Source organism: Canis lupus, chromosome 8 (genome assembly GCF_011100685.1).
Source record: "Canis lupus familiaris isolate Mischka breed German Shepherd chromosome 8, alternate assembly UU_Cfam_GSD_1.0, whole genome shotgun sequence".
Classification (NCBI taxonomy): domain Eukaryota; kingdom Metazoa; phylum Chordata; class Mammalia; order Carnivora; family Canidae; genus Canis; species Canis lupus.
The window spans coordinates 41,227,294-41,252,203 of record NC_049229.1 but is presented as its reverse complement, the minus strand read 5'-3'; the positions used below and the strand labels follow the sequence as shown (position 1 = coordinate 41,252,203).

Below are 24,910 nucleotides of genomic sequence, written 5' to 3'. Positions count from 1 at the left end.
ACAGTTTTTATCTTCCTAGTTAGAGCAGAACACTAGAATTAACAAACATATTGAGGACTGATTTATTTTATTCATAGAGCTAAAGTTCTGATTATTATCATAAAGTACAGCTAGGTAACATTGTGCAATATGTAAAAATAGATATGTTTGTACAGAGCACTGCCTAAAAATCAATATAGTTTCCTGCTCAAGTGCCCATCATTACCTATAATGTGTTAGCAAAAGAGAATAGGTGAGAACTTTAAATTCAGAACACAGGCCAGATGTTTGGGGAATGTGTTTGGGAAAAGGCCTTTTTCTTTTACATTTATAGTAACTTACCTTAAAATTTAAGATGTAGAGAAGTATCTTAAAATTTACAGAGGATTATGGGAATTAGTAAGGGTACCTAATCTTTTGACTTCTCTTTGTATGGCTCAATCATTTTAGTGATAAAGATTATATAGCAAAGAATTTAATCTCGACCTAGAGCTCTGCCTTTACTTTCAGCTTTTGGGAAGTGAACTCTAGTTTCTGGTCTTGCCTAAGAGGAGTGTCTTTGTTTGCCTGGGAGATTTGGCCACTGGACAATCTAACAATAAGGATTATTATGAGGACTTTGGGAAACATGATATTAGTTTTGCCTCTGGAAGGAATGGAGACTAAAGGCATAAATTTCCCCTCTGGGATGGTTAGACTAAAGGTCAACCATGTGGGTAATATGTGATCAGTCCTAATAAGAACTCTGGACATCAAAGGCAAAGGTGAGTGTGCCTAGTTAGTGATACTCTGTGTGTATTGTCTCCTTTATGGCCAAGAAGAGGTAATGTGGTCCGTGGCTCCATGGGAGAGGATGACCGAAGTTCCTTGTTTGGTATCTCTTAGGATTTGCCCTATGTACTACTTCTCTTGATTGATTTCAGTCTGTATTCTTTCCCTGCAATACACCATAACTGTGAGTATAGCAGCTTTCAGTGAGTTTTGTGAGTCCTTCTAGTTAATTATTAAAATTGAGGGTGATTTTAGAAACCCACTGAATTGTAAATTGGTATCAGAAATGAGGGAAGTCTTGTGGAGTGCTCCAAGTTTATAGTTGGCTAACTTTTGCAGTTGGCTAACTTTTGCAGTTAGCCCGAACTCCTTACAGTTGGTGTTAGAAGTGCGACTCACTAGAAAGATCCTGACTCATGTGATCATGAAACATGATCTGGGCAAAGAAATGAAGAGGGTGGGGATGATGAATCTGTAGAGCCTGGATAAACACAGGATCACTTACAGTATGGAATTATAGCTGTGCTGTGATTAGTTACTGGAGATAAAAGTTAGCATTAGAATTTTGAAATGAAAGATCTAATTTTTAAGGAGTTGTGTCATTGGATGCATAAAAAAATAAGGTAAATTTACAATCTTTTGGTGATTGCTATTTGCACTAGCTAAACAAAAGGAAGAATGCTGGGGTATATCCTGAGGCTACACCAAGCTTAGATTTTGGCTGATTTAACATATAGCTGCTAGCTCCTGAGCTGCTTCCAAAGAAAAGTGTTATGCTGAAGCAATACAAAGTAAATAAAGTTAGACTTATTCATAAAACAGTGGGGAAAGAGAAATGAGAGATTCAAGGGACTTGTCCTATCAGGGCAGAAGTATTTAAATGATTACTAAGAAGTGGATGAATAAAGTGAGCACTGTTGTGGGCAAAAGAAAGGTGTTAATGTAGCAACATTATGGGAGCAATGGTCTCCCAACCATTAAGGGTCCTAAAGAATCTATTTATCCTAGTTTGAAGGAATTTTAAAAGCTAGGAGGCAAAGATAACTAAAAGAAACCACCTTGAATCACCTTAAGTGATGGTCCCATAATCTAATCAAGAGAAGGCCTGACAAAGGAGTCTGAAAATTCCTTGGTCCAACCCAGGTTTAGAAATCCAAGGCCATACATATACACATAAATGGACAGAATGGTCATGGGATGGAGAAGATACTTTTCTGGGATTCCTCAACATGGGACCCACCATGTACTATCATTCTAATACCTCTTGAAGTTCTTTCTTTCTTTCTTTTTTTTTTTTTCTTTTACCTCTTGAAGTTCTAATGAGAGGTACAGTTAGATTGGAAGCATACAGGGATATAACAGTTGATAGAATTACAGTTGGGGTGACAATTAGAATGTCTGGACAGTGAACTTTATATGAAGTGGTCAGTCTCCTTTACACCTGAATGTATTATGGGGATGGATATTGTGTTTGACTGGATAATTCTTCCTCTACCTAGTATTGTAAAACAGAAAGCATATAAATCTGCTCTTCCACCAATATATAATGTACATACTAAGGGGGAACAAATAAGATTGCCTGAGTCTACACATAGGTCATTAATATGCTGTACAACAGCCCTGTGTGAAGGGCAAATTGGGTTTCTGGAAAAAATCTGTGAGTGCCACATAGCAACAACTGCTGGGACTTTGGGCCAGAAATTTCCCATTTGAGAGACAATTACTAGCTTGCTATTGGACTTTAATTGAGACTGCCCTTATGACTGAAGAACATAAAATAATCTTGAAACCTGAAATATCCATAATGTTTTGGGCAATATCAGAGAAATGCTCTAATGGAGAAGGCAATGCCCAGGAGAGTTCCATAATAAAATGGAAATGGTGCATATAGGATCATGCTACCAGGAGAATGCAAGGAGGTACTCACGAGCAGGTAGCCTCTTTTCACCTAGGGCCGACTTCGGAACCACCTGAGGAGCTGCTGGATCCTATGGCCACTTGGGCCACTTGGGCGGTGCCCTATAAACAGCTTTCTATTGATCAACAAAGAGCTGCTTGATTTATGGATGGCAATTCCAAGGTGAAGGGACAGCATCCTGATTGGAAGGCCGCCACTCTGATTGAAGAAGGTAAAAACAAATCAGCTCGATAGGCTGAACTGCATGATGTTTGCCCTTATGTTTGGGTTTTAACCAACTCATAGGAAGTGTCCAGTGACCTGGCAATATGGTCAGGCAGAAGGACAAAGGAAAATTTGACTATTAAATGGATGCTTGTATGGGGCATGGCCTATGGAAATCACTCTGGGAATATAAGGGGTATATTAAAATAAGATACATCAATGCCTGTCAGAAGAACCCCCGTTCAGAATTGGAAGCTAATTGGAACTGGTGAGCAGATATCCCAGTATGCATGCTTGACATGGCACGTGGGTCCATGAGATGAGTTGGCAATGGGGGACTGTAACAATGCAGATATGGGTTGAATCGATAAGTCTTCTTGCAGCCTCTGAGGCACAAAATGCCCATGAGAACTGTTCTGTCTGCTAACAAAAAAGACAGACAGCAGAAAGTTAGGCAGCAGATTCCATAGGGGAAAGTCCTGCACATAGCTAGCAAGTTGGACTGGTGCTGCTAGTCCCTTGAGGCTACAAATGAATCCTAACAGGAATATACATTTACTCCGGACTGGGCTTTGCTTACCCAATGGCAGATGCAAATACTCAGTGTACTATAAAAGGACTAGAACAGAAAATATTGTACCAATGACTGCAATCACATTTTTTTAGACCAAGGTACACACTTTCATATACAGAGCAATGATTTGATAGAAAATTGGAATGGGCTATGGAAACATTTGTTGTCTAAAAAAGGAGAACATGGCTTATATGCTCTCATCAGTGTGTGGTCACATTCAACATGAGGGAGGCGAAAACAGGGTCCCTACTAAATAAATACATATAGTCCTCAACTCTTCTAGGGAAGAGTTGACTGGGGCAGATGCTGGTCTGACTACACTTTTTTCTTAGGACTATACTTTTTCTTTCATCACATCACATCAAAGTCTTTTTTTTTTTTTTTTTTTTTTTTTTTACCTGATGCTGTTGCACTAGGATCAGGGCTGCAACTGTGCATGCCAGAAGCAGGATGATTCTTAAGCAGAAACTATTAACTGTACCTTTAAACCTTTATGTCAGAGTTCCTAAGGGCCTGATGGGGTAGATTATGCCTGACTCCATCTGGCCAAATTGGGATTGATACTGAATGCAGTTATATTGACTGGTGTTTGAGATTGCTCACTAGTTCTGTACTTATGAAACCCTATCTTGTATGATTGGAAAAGGAAAAGTTGGTGGCACTTGTTAAATGAGTATTACTGGTGGAAATCTGGACCAGCACAGTGGCCAAATCAACAGTCACATTAAGAGATTTTAAGAGGAAAAGTCTGAGTATAAATGAAGAGAAGGAGGAATGGTAGCTGGAGGTAAAGGAATGAATAAATGGGTTATGCAATGAAGGAGAACCAATATATAGGTAACTTAAAATCCTTAGAACAAGAGAGGATATTGTTTCTTAGCTCAGTTATAACATATGCCAGAAAGGTTAAAGCTGTATGTTGCTGAGACTACTGCTTTGGGAACCTGACAAGCCTGTAAACCTAAGTAGCATAGCTCTGGGAGACATTTTGATCATATGATATGATAATAGGCTAGGCTAACTGTTAATGTCTGTATAGAACTCCAGTAGTGTGCCAGTTATCTTTTAACTCCTATTTCAAGTTATATCTACAACTTCACTGTGAAATGTTATAATACTGGCATTGCTAATAAGATTATAAATACTGACATTGATAGTCATATGTATTGGGAAATTGAGTTAAATCCCCCTCAAAATGTAATACCAATAGAAAATGACTGGCCTGAACAGGACAGCTAATGTCTGTGGTAAACAGTTCTGAGCAAGTGTATCAGAGGATACAAACAGTAGCAGATCAAGGTAAAAAATTAATATATTAGCAAAAAATATGAAATGTGTGTAAAGGTTTTAGAGGATAAATTAGCTATTTCTTAAATTTATCCCTATCCCACACTGGCTCCTCCAAATCTCAGACATATTCACACTGATAATGTTGCTATATCTGTAATATAAATGCTATAGTACATAATAGATGCCCAGCCAGAAAAATACAATCATTTTTCTGTAAGAGAGCCTTGGCCAAAAGCCAGGAAGTAGCTTGTGTAATGAATTAACTTTACCCCACGAGAGTCTGGCTTTTGCGCTCAGTTACTGGGATGTGACAGGAGTGTCTTTGTTACCTGGGAACTTTGGCCACCAGACATTGTAACAGTGTGATTTATGAAAAGGGCTTTGGGCATTTTTTATCAATTTTGCCTCTGGAAGATGCTGGAGACTAAAGGAAATAGTCTAACCTTTGGAAAGGGCTAGAGACTAAAGGTCAGCATTATGGGTAGTACATGATGAGCCCCAGTAAAACTCTAAACACCAAAGGCTTGGAGCTTTCCTGATTGGCAATACTTCCTGTGCTGTTATACACTGATGCCAAGAGAGTAATGCATTCATGATTCTACAGGGAGAGGATAACAGAAGGTCTGCATTCGGTACCTGTCTTCTACTCTTGGTTACTTTTAATGTGTATCTTTTCTGTGTCATAAACCATAACCGTCAGTATATCTATCACCATATCTTTTGGTGAGTCTTTTTAGTGAATTATTGCAACTGAGGGAGGTTTTGGGAATGCACTGAATTGCAACTGGTGTCAGAAGTGAGGGCAGTCTCATGGAGTGCTCCAAGTTTTTTGTGGGCTAACTTTTGAAGTTGGCTAAAACTTGACACTAAATCATATAAATTTCAAGGTTGCTTACCTGAGATCCTTTCTTGCTACCTGGCAGGTTAATTATGAGAGTTTTCCCTCTGATTCCACATACAGGCCTGAAAAGGAAAGAGAAAATGGATGAATACTAAATTGCAGGGAATGATTGGTTTAAATACATTTAAGAACAAGTTCAATCATTGTGAACAACTGTTTTAGAAAAAATTATCACAACTAGAGATTCACCAATTGCTATACAAATTGGGCCCTTTGGCTGAAGTTTTTACAATAATAGTGTGATAGATTGGAAAAATGTACTGAACATAAAATCAGAATAAATTAGCCAATTTAAAGAAATAATGGCCAAAATATCTTCTTTCTCTAACATTCTTTATATCTCACACAATTCTAAGATTTCAATAAGAGAAATGTGTTAAAAATGTTTAGCACAGAAATATTTATGTTCAAAAGTCTAACACAAAAAGCACTCAAGAAGTGAGACTCACATTGGTGCTCTTGTTTCTTAGAAAAGGGTGTAAGTCTTAAAGTAAAATAAAGTTTCTCACAAATGAATGGCAGTTGGGAACTCAGCTGCTGATGGATCAATTGAAAAACATGGGCAAGTTAAAGTAGAAAGGACTTTCAGAGATCACTGTAAATTTCCAAGCCACTTTTAAGCTAAGTAACTAGATAAGAAACATAAACAATGGAAAAGCACTGGAAGTTAGGATTCAAGAGTTGAAGGCCTGGATTTCATATAAGAGTTGGAATCATGCTCTGCCAATAATTGGCTGGGTTACTTTACCTGGTAACATCTCATTTTCATCATCTGAAAACAATAGATTAGTTTATTTCTAAAATTTTACAACAGATTTTAAAAGTCATGTAAGAATCTTTCCCCAAAACAGAAGTTTGAGGGGAAAATGAATTTACTCTTTAACTACATTCACTGTGAAATAATCTAAAATTGTCTTACATTTTATTGTTTTTTCTTGTGTCCTATTCACAAAGAGTCAATAGCTATTTATTTTAAAATTTCCATATTCTTTTAAATTGAGATATAATTGACAAATAACATTGCATTAATTTTAGATGTAAAAAATGATGTGATACACACATATGTATATTTAAAGATTTTATTTATTTATTCATGAGAGACACACAAAGGCAGACACATAAGCAGAGGAAGAAGCAGGCTCCCTGTGGTGAGCCCCATGTGGGATTTGATCCCAGAACCCTGGGATCATGCCCTGAGCCAAAGGCAGATGCTCAACCACTGAGCCACCCAGGTGTCCCTTGTGTATATATTGTGAAAAGATTACCACAGTAAGTTTCGTTAATATCCATCACTACACAGCTACTAAGTATTTTTTCTTGTAAAGAGAGCTCTCATAATCTACTTTCTTAGAAACTTTCAAATATACAATACAGCAGTATTAACTATAGTAACCATACCGACATTACATCCTCAAGATTTATTTATCTCATATATGTGAGATTATAAAGTGTTTATCTTTCTCTAACTTATTTTACTTCACATAATGCACTCAGGTCCATCTATGTTGGTGCAAGTGGCAGAATAACCTTTATTTTTATGGTTCAGTAATACTCCATTGTACATGCATACCACAATTTCTTTATCCATTCATCTGTCAGTAAATATAGGTTGTTCCATGTCTTGGCTATTACAAATAATTCTACAATGAACATGGGGGTGCAGACACCTTTCCAAGATAGTGATTTCATTTCTTTTGGTAGGTACCAGATGGAAATGCTGGATCATGTAGTGGTTCTATTTTTAAATTTTTGAGCAACTTTCAAAATCTTTTGAAATAGTGGCGTTTCATAGTGGCTGAACCAATTTACATTCCCACTAACTTTACGTCTTATCTCATCTTTTTGTAATAGCCATTCTAACAAATGTAAAGTGGTATCCCGTTGTGATTTTGATTTCCATTTCCCTGATGATTAGTGATATTAAGCATCTTTTCATGTACCTGTTTGCCATTTAGATGTCTTATTATTTGGAAAAATGTCTATTTAGATTCTTTGCTCATTTTTTTTATTGGATTTTTTTCTACTGAGTTTTATGAGTTCTTTATATGTTTTGGATAATAACTTCTTATCAGATATATAATTTGTGAATATTTTCTTCCATTCCATAGGTTGCCTTTTCATTTTGTTGATGACTTCCTTGGTTGCACAGGTTTTTAGAATGACATAGTCCCATTTATTTTTGCTTTTGTTGCCCTTGCTTTTGGAGTCAAATCCAGAAAAACACTGCCAAGAATTATGTCTAGAAGCTTATTCTCTATGTTTTATTCCAGGAGCTCTATGGTTTTAAGTAGTCTTACATTCAAGTCTTTATATTGAGTTTTTTCTATAGTTTAAGACAGTGGTCCTATTTCATTCTTGTTCATGTAACTGTCCAGTTTTCCCTCTATTTATTGAAGACAAATATCCTTTCCCCATTGTATATTCTTTGTTTCCTTGTTGTAAGTTCGATTGACCATATATGCGTGGGTTTATTTATGGCTACTCTATTTTGTTCCACTGATCTTCTGTTTTTATGCCAGTACCATATTGCTTTGATTACTACAGCTTTGTAATAAATTTGATCAGGAAGTGTGATGTCTTCAGTTCTGTTCACTTTTCTCAAGATGCTCTGAACATTTGGGGTCCTCTGTGTTTTCATTAGGAATGAATGTTCTATTTCTGTAAAAAATGCCATTGGAATTTTGATAGGAATTGTACTGGATCTGTAGATTGCTTTAGGCAAAATGGACATTATAACAATATTAATTATTTTAATCCATGACCATGAAATATCTATTTATTTGTGTCTTCCTTTTTTTTTTCAATGTCTTGCAGTTTTCAGTGTGTAAGATTTTCACATCCTTGGTTAATTTTATTCCTAGGTATTATATTCTTTTTGATGCAATTATTAATGGGATTTTCTTAATTTCTCTCAATATTAGTGCATAGAAATGCAACTGATTTTTATATATTGGTTTTGTATCCTGCAACTTTACTAATTGGTTTATTAGTTTTAATAGTTTATTTTGGTGGAATCCTTAGGTTTTTTTTTTTTTACATATAGAAGCATGCAATCTGCAAATAGATAGTTTTATTTCTTTTCTGATTTGGATGACTTTATTTTTTTTCTTGCCAAATTGCTCTGGCTAGGACTTCCGGTGCTATGGTTGAATAAAAATGGTGAGAGTAGGCATCCTTGTTTTGTTCCGATCTTAGAGAGAAAGCTTTCAGTTTTTCAGCATTGAGTATGATGTTAGCTGTGGACTTGCCATGTATATTATTGTATTCAGGTACCTTTCTTCTATATCCATATTGTTGAGAGTTTTCATCATGAATGGATGTTAAATTTTTCAAATGCTTTTTCTGCATCTGTTGAGAGGATTATGTGATTTTCTTTTTATGCTTTATTTTGTTATTGTGGTCTATCACATCAATTGATCTGTGGTTGATAAATCATTGTAACCCTGGGGGAAAAATCCTACTTCATCATGGTTCTTTTAATGTACTGTTGTACTCAGTTCACTAATTTTTGTTGAGGAATTTTACATTTATTCATTAGGGATATTGACCTGTATTTTTCTTTTCCTGTAGTTTTCTTCTCTGGTTTTGCTATCAGGGTAATGCTGATCTTATAAAATGAGTTTGGAAGTGTTCCCTCCTCTTCTATATTTTGGAAGAGTCTGAGAAAGATTAGTATTAATTCTACTTTAATGGTTTCATAAAATTCACTAGTGAAGCCATATGGTCATTGAATTGGGTCAGTGAACCCCAGCTTTCTTTGGTTTTCCATTTGAAAATTTTTTTTTTCCACGGGGAAAAAGAAATAAAGGAACAAAAGGCCTCCAAGGGGGAGGGGCCCCGCGAGGAGCCGGGCTGAGGCCGGGGCGAGTGTCCCCAGGACGGGAGAGCCCCGTCCCGGAGGAGCAGGAGCTGCACCGACCTTCCCGGGGGAAAGGGGCTCGCGGGGAGTTGGAGCAGGACCCAGGAGGGCGAGGATGCCCTCGGGCTCCCGGGGACAGTAACAGCAACTGCGCGCCCAGGAGAGTGCGCCGAGCTCCCTAAGGGCTGCAGCGCGCACGGCGGGACCCGGCGGGACCCGGAGCAGCTGAAGGGGCTCGGGCGGCGGCTCCGCGGAGGGGGCTGCGGGGCCCCGGGAGCAGCTCGGAGGGGCTCGGGCAGAAGAAGAGGCTCCGTGCGGTGGGGGCTGCGCGGTTCCAGGAGCAGCTCGGAGGGGCTCGGGCGGCAGCTCCGCGGAGGGGGTTGCGCGGCCCGGGAGCGCGAATCCACCAGCGCAGGCTCCGGAGCACAGGGCGCCGGGACACAGCCCAGGATCCCGCCTCCCCCGGGACAGGCAGAGGCCGGGAGGGCCCAGGACAGCAAGGACGCTCCTGCCCCAGCTGAGCAGATCAGCGGCCCCGCCCCGGAGCCTCCAGGCCCTGCAGACGGAGTTCCTGCCGGAGCTGACTCCAGGTTTCCAGAGCTGCCCCGCCACTGGGGCTGTTCCTCCTGCGGCCTCACGGGGTAAACAACCCCCACCGAGCCCTGCACCAGGCAGGGGCACAGCAGCTCCCCCAACTGCTAACACCTGAAAATCAGCACAACAGGCCCCTCCCCCAGAACACCAGCTGGACGGACAACTTCCAGGAGAAGCCAAGGGACTTAAAGAACACAGAATCAGAAGATACTCCCCGGTGGTTCTTTTGTTTGTTTGTTTGTTTTTGTTTTTGTTTTTGTTTTTGTTTTTGTTTTGTTTTGCTTTTTGATTTGTTTCCTTCCCCCACCCCCTTTTTTTCTCCTTTCTTTTTCTTTCTCTTTTTCTTCTTTTTTTTTTTTCGTTTTTTTTTTTCTTTTTCTTCCCTTTTTTTTTCTCTTTCTCTTTTCTTTCCTTCTTTCTCTCCTCTCTTTTTCTCTTTTTCCCAATACAACTTGCTTTTGGCCACTCTGCACTGAGCAAAATGACTAGAAGGAAAACCTCACCTCAAAAGAAAGAATCAGAAACAGTCCTCTCTCCCACAGAGTTACAAAATCTGGATTACAATTCAATGTCAGAAAGCCAATTCAGAAGCACTATTATACAGCTACTGGTGGCTCTAGAAAAAAGTATAAAGGACTCAAGAGACTTCATGACTGCAGAATTTAGAGCTAATCAGGCAGAAATTAAAAACCAATTGAATGAGATGCAATCCAAACTAGAAGTCCTAACGACGAGGGTTAACGAGGTGGAAGAACGAGTGAGTGACCTAGAAGACAAGTTGACAGCAAAGAGGGAAACTGAGGAAAAAAGAGACAAACAATTAAAAGACCATGAAGATAGATTAAGGGAAATAAACGACAGCCTGAGGAAGAAAAACCTACGTTTAATTGGGGTTCCCGAGGGCGCCGAAAGGGACAGAGGGCCAGAATATGTATTTGAACAAATTCTAGCTGAAAACTTTCCTAATCTGGGAAGGGAAACAGGCATTCAGATCCAGGAAATAGAGAGATCCCCCCCTAAAATCAATAAAAACCGTTCAACACCTCGACATTTAATTGTGAAGCTTGCAAATTCCAAAGATAAGGAGAAGATCCTTAAAGCAGCAAGAGACAAGAAATCCCTGACTTTTATGGGGAGGAGTATTAGGGTAACAGCAGACCTCTCCACAGAGACCTGGCAGGCCAGAAAGGGCTGGCAGGATATATTCAGGGTCCTAAATGAAAAGAACATGCAACCAAGAATACTTTATCCAGCAAGGCTCTCATTCAAAATGGAAGGAGAGATAAAGAGCTTCCAAGACAGGCAGCAACTAAAAGAATATGTGACCTCCAAACCAGCTCTGCAAGAAATTTTAAGGGGGCCTCTTAAAATTCCCCTTTAAGAAGAAGTTCAGTGGAACAGTCCACAAAAACAAAGACTGAATAGATATCATGATGACACTAAACTCATATCTCTCAATAGTAACTCTGAATGTGAACGGGCTTAATGACCCCATCAAAAGGCGCAGGGTTTCAGACTGGATAAAAAAGCAGGACCCATCTATTTGCTGTCTACAAGAGACTCATTTTAGACAGAAGGACACCTACAGCCTGAAAATAAAAGGTTGGAGAACCATTTACCATTCGAATGGTCCTCAAAAGAAAGCAGGGGTAGCCATCCTTATATCAGATAAACTAAAATTTACCCCAAAGACTGTAGTGAGAGATGAAGAGGGACACTATATCATACTTAAAGGATCTATTCAACAAGAGGACTTAACAATCCTCAATATATATGCTCCGAATGTGGGAGCTGCCAAATATATAAATCAATTATTAACCAAAGTGAAGAAATACTTAGATAATAATACACTTATACTTGGTGACTTCAATCTAGCTCTTTCTATACTTGATAGGTCTTCTAAGCAAAACATCTCCAAAGAAACGAGAGCTTTAAATGATACACTGGACCAGATGGATTTCACAGATATCTACAGAACTTTACATCCAAACTCAACTGAATACACATTCTTCTCAAGCGCACATGGAACTTTCTCCAGAATAGACCACATATTGGGTCACAAATCGGGTCTGAACCGATACCAAAAGATTGGGATTGTCCCCTGCATATTCTCGGACCATAATGCCTTGAAATTAGAACTAAATCACAACAAGAAGTTTGGAAGGACCTCAAACACATGGAGGTTAAGGACCATCCTGCTAAAAGATAAAAGGGTCAACCAGGAAATTAAGGAAGAATTAAAAAGATTCATGGAAACTAATGAGAATGAAGATACAACCGTTCAAAATCTTTGGGATGCAGCAAAAGCAGTCCTAAGGGGGAAATACATCGCAATACAAGCATCCATTCAAAAACTGGAAAGAACTCAAATACAAAAGCTAACCTTACACATAAAGGAGCTAGAGAAAAAACAGCAAATAGATCCTACACCCAAGAGAAGAAGGGAGCTAATAAAGATTCGAGCAGAACTCAACGAAATCGAGACCAGAAGAACTGTGGAACAGATCAACAGAACCAGGAGTTGGTTCTTTGAAAGAATTAATAAGATAGATAAACCATTAGCCAGCCTTATTAAAAAGAAGAGAGAGAAGACTCAAATTAATAAAATCATGAATGAGAAAGGAGAGATCACTACCAACACCAAGGAAATACAAACGATTTTAAAAACATATTATGAACAGCTATACGCCAATAAATTAGGCAAACTAGAAGAAATGGACGCATTCCTGGAAAGCCACAAACTACCAAAACTGGAACAGGAAGAAATAGAAAACCTGAACAGGCCAATAACCAGGGAGGAAATTGAAGCAGTCATCAAAAACCTCCCAAGACACAAGAGTCCAGGGCCAGATGGCTTCCCAGGAGAATTTTATCAAACGTTTAAAGAAGAAATCATACCTATTCTCCTAAAGCTGTTTGGAAAGATAGAAAGAGATGGAGTACTTCCAAATTCGTTCTATGAAGCCAGCATCACCTTAATTCCAAAGCCAGACAAAGACCCCGCCAAAAAGGAGAATTACAGACCAATATCCCTGATGAACATGGATGCAAAAATTCTCAACAAGATACTGGCCAATAGGATCCAACAGTACATTAAGAAAATTATTCACCATGACCAAGTAGGATTTATCCCTGGGACACAAGGCTGGTTCAACACCCGTAAAACAATCAATGTGATTCATCATATCAGCAAGAGAAAAACCAAGAACCATATGATCCTCTCATTGGATGCAGAGAAAGCATTTGACAAAATACAGCATCCATTCCTGATCAAAACTCTTCAGAGTGTAGGGATAGAGGGAACATTCCTCGACATCTTAAAAGCCATCTATGAAAAGCCCACAGCAAATATCATTCTCAATGGGGAAGCACTGGGAGCCTTTCCCCTAAGATCAGGAACAAGACAGGGATGTCCACTCTCACCACTGCTATTCAACATAGTACTGGAAGTCCTAGCCTCAGCAATCAGACAACAAAAAGACATTAAAGGCATTCAAATTGGCAAAGAAGAAGTCAAACTCTCCCTCTTCGCCGATGACATGATACTCTACATAGAAAACCCAAAAGTCTCCACCCCAAGATTGCTAGAACTCATACAGCAATTCGGTAGCGTGGCAGGATACAAAATCAATGCCCAGAAGTCAGTGGCATTTCTATACACTAACAATGAGACTGAAGAAAGAGAAATTAAGGAGTCAATCCCATTTACAATTGCACCCAAAAGCATAAGATACCTAGGAATAAACCTCACCAAAGATGTAAAGGATCTATACCCTCAAAACTATAGAACACTTCTGAAAGAAATTGAGGAAGACACAAAGAGATGGAAAAATATTCCATGCTCATGGATTGGCAGAATTAATATTGTGAAAATGTCAATGTTACCCAGGGCAATATACACGTTTAATGCAATCCCTATCAAAATACCATGGACTTTCTTCAGAGAGTTAGAACAAATTATTTTAAGATTTGTGTGGAATCAGAAAAGACCCCGAATAGCCAGGGGAATTTTAAAAAAGAAAACCATATCTGGGGGCATCACAATGCCAGATTTCAGGTTGTACTACAAAGCTGTGGTCATCAAGACAGTGTGGTACTGGCACAAAAACAGACGCATAGATCAGTGGAACAGAATAGAGAATCCAGAAGTGGACCCTGAACTTTATGGGCAACTAATATTCGATAAAGGAGGAAAGACTATCCATTGGAAGAAAGACAGTCTCTTCAATAAATGGTGCTGGGAAAATTGGACATCCACATGCAGAAGAATGAAACTAGACCACTCTCTTTCACCATACACCAAGATAAACTCAAAATGGATGAAAGATCTAAATGTGAGACAAGAGTCCATCAAAATCCTAGAGAAGAACACAGGCAACACCCTTTTTGAACTCGGCCATAGTAACTTCTTGCAAGATACATCCACGAAGGCAAAAGAAACAAAAGCAAAAATGAACTATTGGGACTTCATCAAGATAAGAAGCTTTTGCACAGCAAAGGATACAGTCAACAAAACTCAAAGACAACCTACAGAATGGGAGAAGATATTTGCAAATGACATATCAGATAAAGGGCTAGTTTCCAAGATCTATAAAGAACTTATTAAACTCAACACCAAAGAAACAAACAATCCAATCATGAAATGGGCAAAAGACATGAACAGAAATCTCACAGAAGAAGACATAGACATGGCCAACATGCACATGAGAAAATGCTCTGCATCACTTGCCATCAGGGAAATACAAATCAAAACCACAATGAGATACCACCTCACACCAGTGAGAATGGGAAAAATTAACAAGGCAGGAAACAACAAATGTTGGAGAGGATGTGGAGAAAAGGGAACCCTCTTACACTGTTGGTGGGAATGTGAACTGGTGCAGCCACTGTTGAAAACTGTGTGGAGGTTCCTCAAAGAGTTAAAAATAGACCTGCCCTACGACCCAGCAATTGCACTGTTGGGGATTTACCCCAAAGATACAAATGCAATGAAACGCTGGGACACCTGCACCCCGATGTTTCTAGCAGCAATGGCCACGATAGCCAAACTGTGGAAGGAGCCTCGGTGTCCAACGAAAGATGAATGGATAAAGAAGATGTGGTTTATGTATACAATGGAATATTACTCAGCTATTAGAAATGACAAATACCCACCATTTGCTTCAACGTGGATGGAACTGGAGGGTATTATGCTGAGTGAAGTAAGTCAGTCGGAGAAGGACAAACATTATATGTTCTCATTCATTTGGGGAATATAAATAATAGTGAAAGGGAAAATAAGGGAAGGGAGAAGAAATGTGTGGGAAATATCAGAAAGGGAGACAGAACATAAAGACTGCTAACTCTGGGAAACGAACTAGGGGTGGTAGAAGGGGAGGAGGGCGGGGGGTGGGAGTGAATGGGTGACGGGCACTGGGTGTTATTCTGTATGTTAGTAAATTGAACACCAATAAAAAAAAAAAAAGAAAAAAAAAAAAAAAAAAAAGAAAAAAAAAAAAAAAAAAAGAAAATTTTTTTTTCCTCCTTTCATTTTCAATATACATGTGTCCTTATATCTGAAGGTTTCAAATGACTGATTCAATTTTCCTACTGGTAATTGGTCTGCTCAGATTTTCTATTTCATGACTAAGTCATGGAAAATTGTATGTTTCTAGGAATTTATCCATGTCTTATAGAATTGATCACAGTAGTGTCTTATGACCTCTGTATTTCTGTAGCATCAATTCTAATGTTTCCTCTTTTATAAATGATTTTATTTAGTTGAGTCCTCTTTTATTATTTTTTTGTGAATCCATTTTTTAATCTTTTCAAAGTATCAGCTCTTTATGTCATTGATATTTTCTGTTGTTTTTTAAGTCTCTACTACCTTTGTTTCTGCTCTGTTCTTTATCTCCTTCCTTCTAATAACCATGGGCTTTAGTAACTTGAGCTATAAAGTTTAGTTATGGCCTAAAGTTGTTGGTATTTATTGCTATGAACTTCCCTCTTAGATTGCTTTTGCTTCATCTCTTAGGTTTTAAGTATGCTATATTGCCATTTTCATTTTTCCCAAGATGTTTCTTGATTTTGCTTTTGTTTTTTCACCCATTGGTTGAATCTCCATATATTTGTGATTTTTCCAGTTTTCTTCTTGTAACTGATTTCTAGTTTCATTTCTAGAAACGATAGTTGATATGATTTAAATCTAATTAAATTTATTAAAAATTGCATTGTGGACTAATATATGATCTATTATATACCATGATGTCATGATACATATCATGGAGAATGGACCAGTGTGTTTGAGAAGAATGTATACTCTGCCACTTTTGGAAGAAAAGTTCTAGAAGTGTCTGTTAAGTCTATTTGATGTAAAGTGTCATTTAAGTTCAATGTTTTCTTATTGATTTTTTGTTTGGATGATCTATTCATTGATGAAAGTGGGGTACTGAAATCTCCTACTATTATTGCATTGATATTTTTCCCTTTAGGTCTGTTAATATTTGCTTTACATATTTAGGTTGCTCTTATGTTTAGTGCTTAAGTATTAACAAATGTTATATCCTCTTTCTTTTTCTTTTTAAAGATTTTATTTATTTATTCATAGGCACAGAGAGAGGGGCAGAGACACAGACAGAGGGAGAAGCAGGCTCTATGCAGGGAGCCCGATGTGGGACTCGATCCCGGGTCTCCAGGATCACACTCCAGGCTGCAGGCAGCGCCAAACTGTTGCACCACCGGGGCTGCCCTGTTATATCCTCTTGTTGGAATGACCCCTTTATTATTATACAATGACTTCCTTTTGTATCTTATTTCAGCCTTTTTCTTGAAGTCTATTTTGTTTGATATAAGCATAGTACCCCAGCTTTCTTTGGTTTTCCATTTGAAAATTTTTTTTCCCTCCTTTCATTTTCAATATACATGTGTCCTTATATCTGAAGTGAATCTCCTGTAGGCACCATATAGTGGAGCCTTGTTTTTATTATCCCTTAAACACTCTGTTTTGGAGACCTTAGTCCATTTACATTTAAAGAAATTATTAATAGGTGTGGACTTGGTATAATTTTGTAAATTGTTTTCTGGTTGTCTTGTAATACCTTTGATTCTTCTCTTGCTCCCTTCTTTTGTAATTTGATGGCTTTCTGTAATGGTGTGTTTGGATTCCTTTCTGTTTATCTTTTGTGTGTCTCCTATCAATTTTTGCTTTATGGTTACCATGAGGCTTACATAACACATATCTATAACGGCTGATTTAAGTTAATAACGACCTAAGTTTGAACACATTCCAAAATTCTGTATTTTTACTCCCTCCACCATGTTTTGTTTTTTGATGTCACAATTTACATCTTTTTAACTTGTATGTTCTTTTATTTTTTAAAAAGATTTTATTTATTTATTCATGAGAGACACAGAGAGAGACAGAGACACAGGCAGAGGGAGAAGCAGGCTCCATGCAGAGAGCCCGATGTGGGACTCAATCCCGGGACTCCAGATCATGCCCTGAGCCGAAGGCAGAAGTTCAACTGCTGAACCACCCAGGCATCCCTAACTTGTATATTCATTAACAAGTTACTATAGTTAGAATTATTTTTAATATTTCTATCTTTTTAAAAAGATTTTGCTTATTTACTTGAGAGAGAGAAGAGAGGGAGGGAGCGAGTGAGCACAAGCAGGGGGAGTGGTGTGGAAGGCAGAGGGAGAAGGAGAAGCAGGCTCCCTCCTCAGCAGGGCTCAATTCCAGGACCCTGGGATCATGACCTGAGCCGAAGGCAGATGCTTAACTGACTGAGCCCCCCAAGTGCTCCAATACTTTTGTCTTTTAATTTTCACATTAGATATAAAAGGGATCAACCCACCACAATTACATTAGACTATGCTAAATTCAACTACATATTTGCTTTTATGAATGAGATTTATATTTTCATTTATTTTCCTGTTATGAATTATTGCCCTTTTGTTTCAGCTGAAAGAAGCCCCTTTGACAATTCTTGTAAGGCCAGTCTAGCAGTGCTGAACTCTTTAGCTTTTGCTTGTATGGAAAACTCTTTCTCTCTCCTTCAATTCTGAAGGACAACTTTGTTGGATAAAGGATTCTTGTTTGGCAGGGTTCTTTCTTTCCTTCTTTCTTTCTTTTCTCTCTCTCTCTCTGTCTCTCTCTCTTTCCTTGCATATTTTGTGTCACTCTCTCTGGCCTGCAAAATTTCTGCTAAAAAATCTACTGGTATCTTATAAAGTTCCCTGTATATAAAAAGTATTTTTTTCTATTGTTATTTTTAATTTTTGACAGTTTAATTATAATGTGTCTTTGAGTGTCTCTTGGGATTCATCTAAGCAGTAATTTCCAAAGTGTAGTTTCTGGACCAGCAACATATGCATCATCATTTGGTGATTTGTTAGACATGCAAAATCTCTCATACTGCCCCTCTCCTCTCCTCACTGCTTTTGATCTACTGAATCACAAACTATGGGGGTGAGGTCCCACACTCATCATCTTATGAAGCTCTTTAGGATTCTAATAGTTTTGAGTTTTCAGTGTAGTTGTTCAGTTTTTCCAATACCATTTGTTAAAGAGAATATGCTTTTACCCATTGTATATTATTGCCTCCTTTGTTGTAGACAAATTGACACAAAAGCATGGCTTTATTTCTGGGCCCTCTAATTCTGTTCCATTGATCTAGGTGTCTGTTTTTGTCTCAGTACCACATTTGTTTTGATTGCTATAATCTGTAGTATATTCTGAAGTCCAGGATTGTGAAACCTCCTGTTTTATTCTTCTTTTTAAAGAAGGTTTTGGCTATTCAGGGGCTTTTGTGATTTCATATAAATTACAAGATTACTTGTTCCAGTTTTGTTGAAAAAATGTTGTTAGTACTTTGATGGGATTGCATTAATCTTTTTTTTTTTTTTAAAGATTTTATTTATTTATTCATGAGAGACACAGAGGCAGAGAGGCAGAGACAAAGGCAGAGGGAGAAGCAGGATCCATGCAGGGAGCCTGATGTGGGACTCAATCTCAGGTCTCCAGGATCACGCCCTGAATTGCATTAAATCTAAGACTACTTTGGGTAATATGGACATTTTAACACTATTGGTTCTCCCAACCCATAAGTATGGAACATCTTTATATTTGTTTGTGTCATCTGCAATTTCTTTCATGAATGTATAAAGTTTTGAGTTTAAGGTTTTTCAACTCTTTGGTTAGGTTTATTTCTAGGTATCCTATTGTTTTTTGGTGCAATTGTAAATGGAACTGTTTTCTTTCTGCCACTTCATTATTAGTGTATAGGAAGATTTTTGTATCTAAATCTTGTATCCAGTGTTTTTACTGAATTCGTTAATCGGTTCCAGCAATTTTTTTAAAAAAAATTTATTTATTCATGAGGGACAGGGACAGAAAGGCAATGACATAGGCAGAGGGAGAAGCAGGTTCCTGCAGGGAGCCCAATGTGGGACTTGATCCCCAGACCCGGGATCACACCCTGAGCTGAAGGCAGATGCTCAACCACTGAGCCACCCAGGTATCCCTCCAGCAGTTTTTTGGTGGAGTCTTTAGGGTTTTCTTTCTTTCTTTCTTTCTTTCTTTCTTTCTTTCTTTCTTTCTTTCTTTCTTTCAAGATTTATTTATTTATTTATTTATTTATTTATTTATTTATTTATTAATTATTTTTCGAGAGAGAGAGGAGAAGCAGAGACACAGGCAGAGGGAGAAGCAGGCTCCATGCATGGAGCCCGACGTGGGACTCGATCCCGTGTTTCCAGGATCACGCCCTGGGCCAAAGGTGGTGCTAAACTGTTGAGCCACCCAGGCTGCCCCTCTTTAGGGTTTTCTATATGTAGCATCATGACACCTGCTAATAGTGAAAGTTTTATTTTTTCCTTACTAATTTGGATGTCTTTCATATCTTTTTCTTGTGTAATTGCTGTGGCTAGGACTTCCAATACTAGGTTGATTAAAAGTGACAAGAGTGGACATCTTTGTCTTGTTCTTGATCTTAGAAGAAACGCTCTGTTTTTCACTATTAACTACGATTTTAGCTGTGGGGTTTCATATATCATCTTTGTTATGTTCCCTATAAATATGAATGGATGTTGTACTTTATCAAATGCTTTTTATACATCTATTGAGATGATTAAATGGTTTTTATCCTTTCTCTTCCTAATGAAATGTATCATGTTGACTGATTTGAGAATATCGAATCACTCTTGTATACCTGGGAAAAAACCCCACTTGATTATAGTGAATGATTTTAAATTACAGGGTTTGGTTTGCTAATATTTTGTTGAGGATTTTTTCCTCTTTGTTCATCAGAGATCCTGACCTGTAGTTTTCTTTTTTTTGTGATGTCTTTATTTGGTTTTGGTATTAGGGTGAAATTTGCCTCATCGAATGAATTTGGAAGCTTCCATTCCTCTAATTTTTGGAATAGTTTGAGAAGAAAAGATACTAACTTTTCTTTAATCAAATGGTATTTGTCTTTCTCTGTCTTATTTTGCTTAGTACAATACAACATATTATAATATATATAATATACAATACAGTATAATACATCCTTGTCATTGCAAATGGTAAGATTACATTTTTTTAAGATTTCATTTTTTTGATGGTTGAGTAATATTTCTATGTGTGTACCAGACACACACAACATACACACATACATACCACACATTTTTCCTTTTTTAAAAAAGATTTACTAAAGAGAGCGAGAGAGAGAGCACATGTGTGTGCATGGAGTGTGGGTGAAAGCAGAGGGAAAGGGAGAAAGAGTCATAAGCAGACTCCACCCTCAGTGTAGAGCCCAATACAGGGCTTGATTTTATAATACTGAGATCACGACCTAAGCAGAAACCAAGAGTTGGATGCTTAACTGACTGTGCCACCCAGGTGCCTCTATACTACATCTTTATTCATTCATCAATCGATAGACATCTGGGCTGTTTCCATATTTTGGCTGCTACAAATACTGGAGGTCCATGTGCACCTTCAAATCACTGTTTTCCTATCCTTTGGATAAATACCTAGTAGTACTATCGCTGAGTCGTATGGTAGCTCTATTTTTAACTTTTTGAGGAACCTCTATACTGTTTTCCAGAGTGGCTGCACCAGGTTGAATTTACCAACAATGTAAAAGGGTTCCTCTTTCTCCACATCCTCAACATCTGTTGTTTCCTGAGTTAATTTTAGCCATTATGACAGGTGTGAGGTGTTATCTCATTGTGGTTTTAATTTGTATTTCCCTAATGATGAGTGATACTGAGCATTTTTGTTATATCTTGTTGGATTGTTCCCTTTGTTATTAAGTAGTGTCCTTTGACTCTTCTTACAGTCTTTTTTTTAAAGGTCTATTTTGTATGAGATGAGTATTGCTAGCTCAGCTTTTTCTCACTCCCGTTTGCATGATAAATAGTTTTTCCATCCCTTCCCTTTCAATCTGCATATGGCTTTAGGTCTGAAATGAGTCTCTAATAGGCAGTATATAAATGGGTCTACCTTTTTATCCACTCAGTCACCCTATGTCTTTTGATTGGATCATTTAGTCCATTTGCATTCCTGTAATTATAGTACATATTGCCATTTTGTCACTTGTATTATGGTTGTTTTGTAGTTTCAGTTATTATTTTTTCAAATAAATTTTATGCTCCCTTTTCTCCTTCTTCTCCTCCCTGACATCCTTATAATGCAGATTTTATTAACACTGGATGGTGTCACTGAGTTCCTTTAACATATTCTCATTTTTATTATTTCTTTTATTTGCTGTTTAGCTTGGTTGCTTTCTATTACTTTGTCTTCTAAGTCACTGATCCATTCTTCCGCTTCTGCTAGTCTACTATTTATTCCTTCTTGTGTATTTTTTATTTTACTTATTGAATTCTTTATCTCTGGTTCTTTTTATATTTTCTTTTTCTTGAAAGTCTCACTGAGATCTCCCACTGTTTTCTAAAATCTACTAAGTTTCTTGTAACTATTATTTTGAATATTCTATAAGGCATGTTGCTTATATCCATTTCACTTAGCTCTTTTGCTGTGATTTTGTGTTCAATTTGGGACATATTCGTCTGTCTCTTCATTTTGTCTGTGTTTTTTTTTCCCCTACATATTAAGTAAAGTCAACATTTTCTGATCAAGAGGAGGTCCTATAGTGCCCTGTAGTACAATGTCCCCTGTTCACCAGAATCTGGTGCTTCAGGGGTGCCCCTATGTGTGTTGCATGTACTCTACTGCTGTGGTTGAGCCATGTTTGCCTTCAGTCCAGTTGGCTGTCATGGCCCTGTGAGCTTGTTGGGAGCAGAATTTGGTCTCTATGCAGTAAAGGGGTTAACCTGGGGGCTGCCTTGGGCTTGCAGTTTGGTTAGATCAGATGCCTGCCTCAGTCTGCTTGCCAGAAATGAGATTGCACTCAATTGCAGGGCACTCCCCTTGTGCCGTTCTCCAAGAGGTTTCTTTGGTGGGTGCAGCTGGTAGTTAGATCAGATGTCTGCCCACAGCCCACTCTTGGAGCTGCAGCTGAACTGGTATGTGTGGCTATCTTCCCTACTGTCCTAGGCAAGAATCACTTAGTCACTTTGGAGTGGTGTTGGCCACTGTGGGGGCTGCTCACTGAATGTTAGGTACCACTTCAGAGAGATTCCTGCTGAGTACCGCATGTTGGAAGGGGCAGTCCACAGGAGCTTTGCAAAGTCTCAGATGCTTTTCTAACTGCTGCTTTTACACTGTATCTTAGTGGGGTTGTTTGTCATGCTGTCTCTTTAAGGGTAAGAATTCAGTTTCCTATCAGGCATCAGCCTCTGGCTCTCTCAGAGCCAAGTCATTGGTTATTTAATTTTATTAATAATTTATTTAAGATTTTATTTATTCAAAAGAGACACACAGAGAGAGGCCGAGACATAGGCATAGGGCGAAGCAGGCCTGATGTAATACTCAGGATCAAGCCCTGAGCCAAAAGCAGACATTCAACCACTGAGCCATTCAGGGGTCCCACGTCACTGTTTTTTAACATTCCTAGTGATAAGCCCCACTGACTATAAAAACTCATGAAGTTAAGACTCTGGTTTTCGAAGTCAAATATTATGGGGATTCATCTTCCCAGTGTAGGTCCCCTATATCTGGGCTGCCTGGTGTAGAGTCTGTTCTACATTCTCTTGCTTGTGGTTCGTCTTTCAAGTTAGTTTGGCTCCTGGTCATAGTTAACCAGGACTCCACTCTCCCTACTGTTGTTTGTTTTTTAATATGGCGTCTTCTCTACAATTAACTGTGGAGAGTCTGTTCTGCCAGTGTCATTTTCTGGGTTTGTTACACTGTTGGGACTGTTATCTAGGTATATCTATGGGATAAGGTGAGCTTAGGATTCTCCTTCCCAGGATCACGCCCTGGGCCGAAGACAGGCGCTACACCACTGAGCCACCCAGGGGATCCCCTCTAGAATGTATTCTTAAGACACTGAGGATGATTGAATATTATCAAGTACCATATCCAAAATATTAGTCTAAGAAAACTGAAAGGGGATGATATAAGAGGTAAAGAAAAAAAAGGCTGAAAATAGAAAAAACTAAACACAAGTTCAATGATTTTTGCTTGTTCTCTGATGCATCTGTTTCAGTACCTTATACAGTGCCTTGTTTTTTTCTAGAGATATCTTACTTCCTTTACTACTGTTTTTTTCATCTTTTCCTTTGGGGAAAAGATGAGGGAGAGAATTGACTTTTTCTTTTGCCATTATTGATGTGATAAAGAGATCAAGATGACTTGTAAGTAACTTAACATCTAATATTTAACTAGTGCTTGTTATCTGTCATATACTTTACATAATATTACACTCAGAATACCCATGAGGTAATCATTATAATTATCTTCCAGTTTTTTATATGTAAACATAAATTTCTGACATCTTCAACAGATACTACTTACCCTTTATTTCTAATTTTTAAATATTTCTACATCTGATACAGAAGATAAAATTATTACTTTTTTTGTCAGCACTAGAGTGAGATAGCAACACATTATTCAACAAAAGGTTGAGATATGTCTGAATTTATACTTATAAAATAAACCTCAGAAAAAAGAAATAGAAATAAGATTTTATGTTTCTTTCCTTTGAAAGATTATTCTGGTTTTATCTTCTTCTTCAAACATATCAAATTAGGAAACCCATAAACAGCCAGATATGTTCAATATTAAATGATAATACAAAAGCGTTTTTAAAAATAAAGATTATATTTTAAAATCAGGTCAACTCAGCTAGTGCACTAGCCTCATTAACAGATTGAATTGTCATTAATTTCAATATAGATTCATCTAGTGGAGAGTTATCAGGCAAAAACCAAAAATAACAAAGAAGAATAAAAATCCTGAACCTATTTTCAAATTAATTGTGGTATAATTTGTTATTTTTATTACTTAAAATACCTTCTAAATATATAAAGTATGGTTATCAGAATGAATTCATTTATTCATTCAGCAAGTATTGATTACCTACCATAGGCAAGTCAGTGTTAGGCAATGGGGCTATAAGAGTGAGTAAATAGTCTTGCCCTAGGGGAGTTTACAGATTTACAGAAAAATATCAGTAAGTGTTAAGATAAATAAGTGCTACAGGTAAATGAAAAGCTATGTGAATGACAGGAAGAGTGGTTTGGTCTTATGTGAAGGAGAATAATGGCAATTAGGGAAGAAAGAAAGAAAAATCCAACCTGCTACCTGAAAAATAGGTGTTACAGAGGCACACTGGAAAAAATATTCCAGGCAAAGGAAATGGTATGTAAAAAGGACTCAGAAGCTGGAAAGAAAACCTGATGTGTGTGGTAACAATGAGGATGGATGGGTGGAATGGTGTAAATATTTGTGTC

At 37.9% G+C, this 24,910-nt stretch overlaps 1 protein-coding gene across 14 annotated transcripts in view; it reads right to left on the bottom strand.

The window, feature by feature from the left end:
• The window catches only part of GPHN (gephyrin), a 625,991-nt gene that overhangs the window by 230,219 nt on the left and 370,862 nt on the right, over window positions 1-24,910 (bottom strand). For all 14 annotated transcript variants that reach the window (XM_038544964.1, XM_038544965.1, XM_038544967.1 and 11 more), the window contains one exon: window positions 5,633-5,699. In XM_038544964.1, the coding sequence (XP_038400892.1) occupies window positions 5,633-5,699 (67 nt within the window). The remainder of the gene's footprint in view (window positions 1-5,632; window positions 5,700-24,910) is intronic.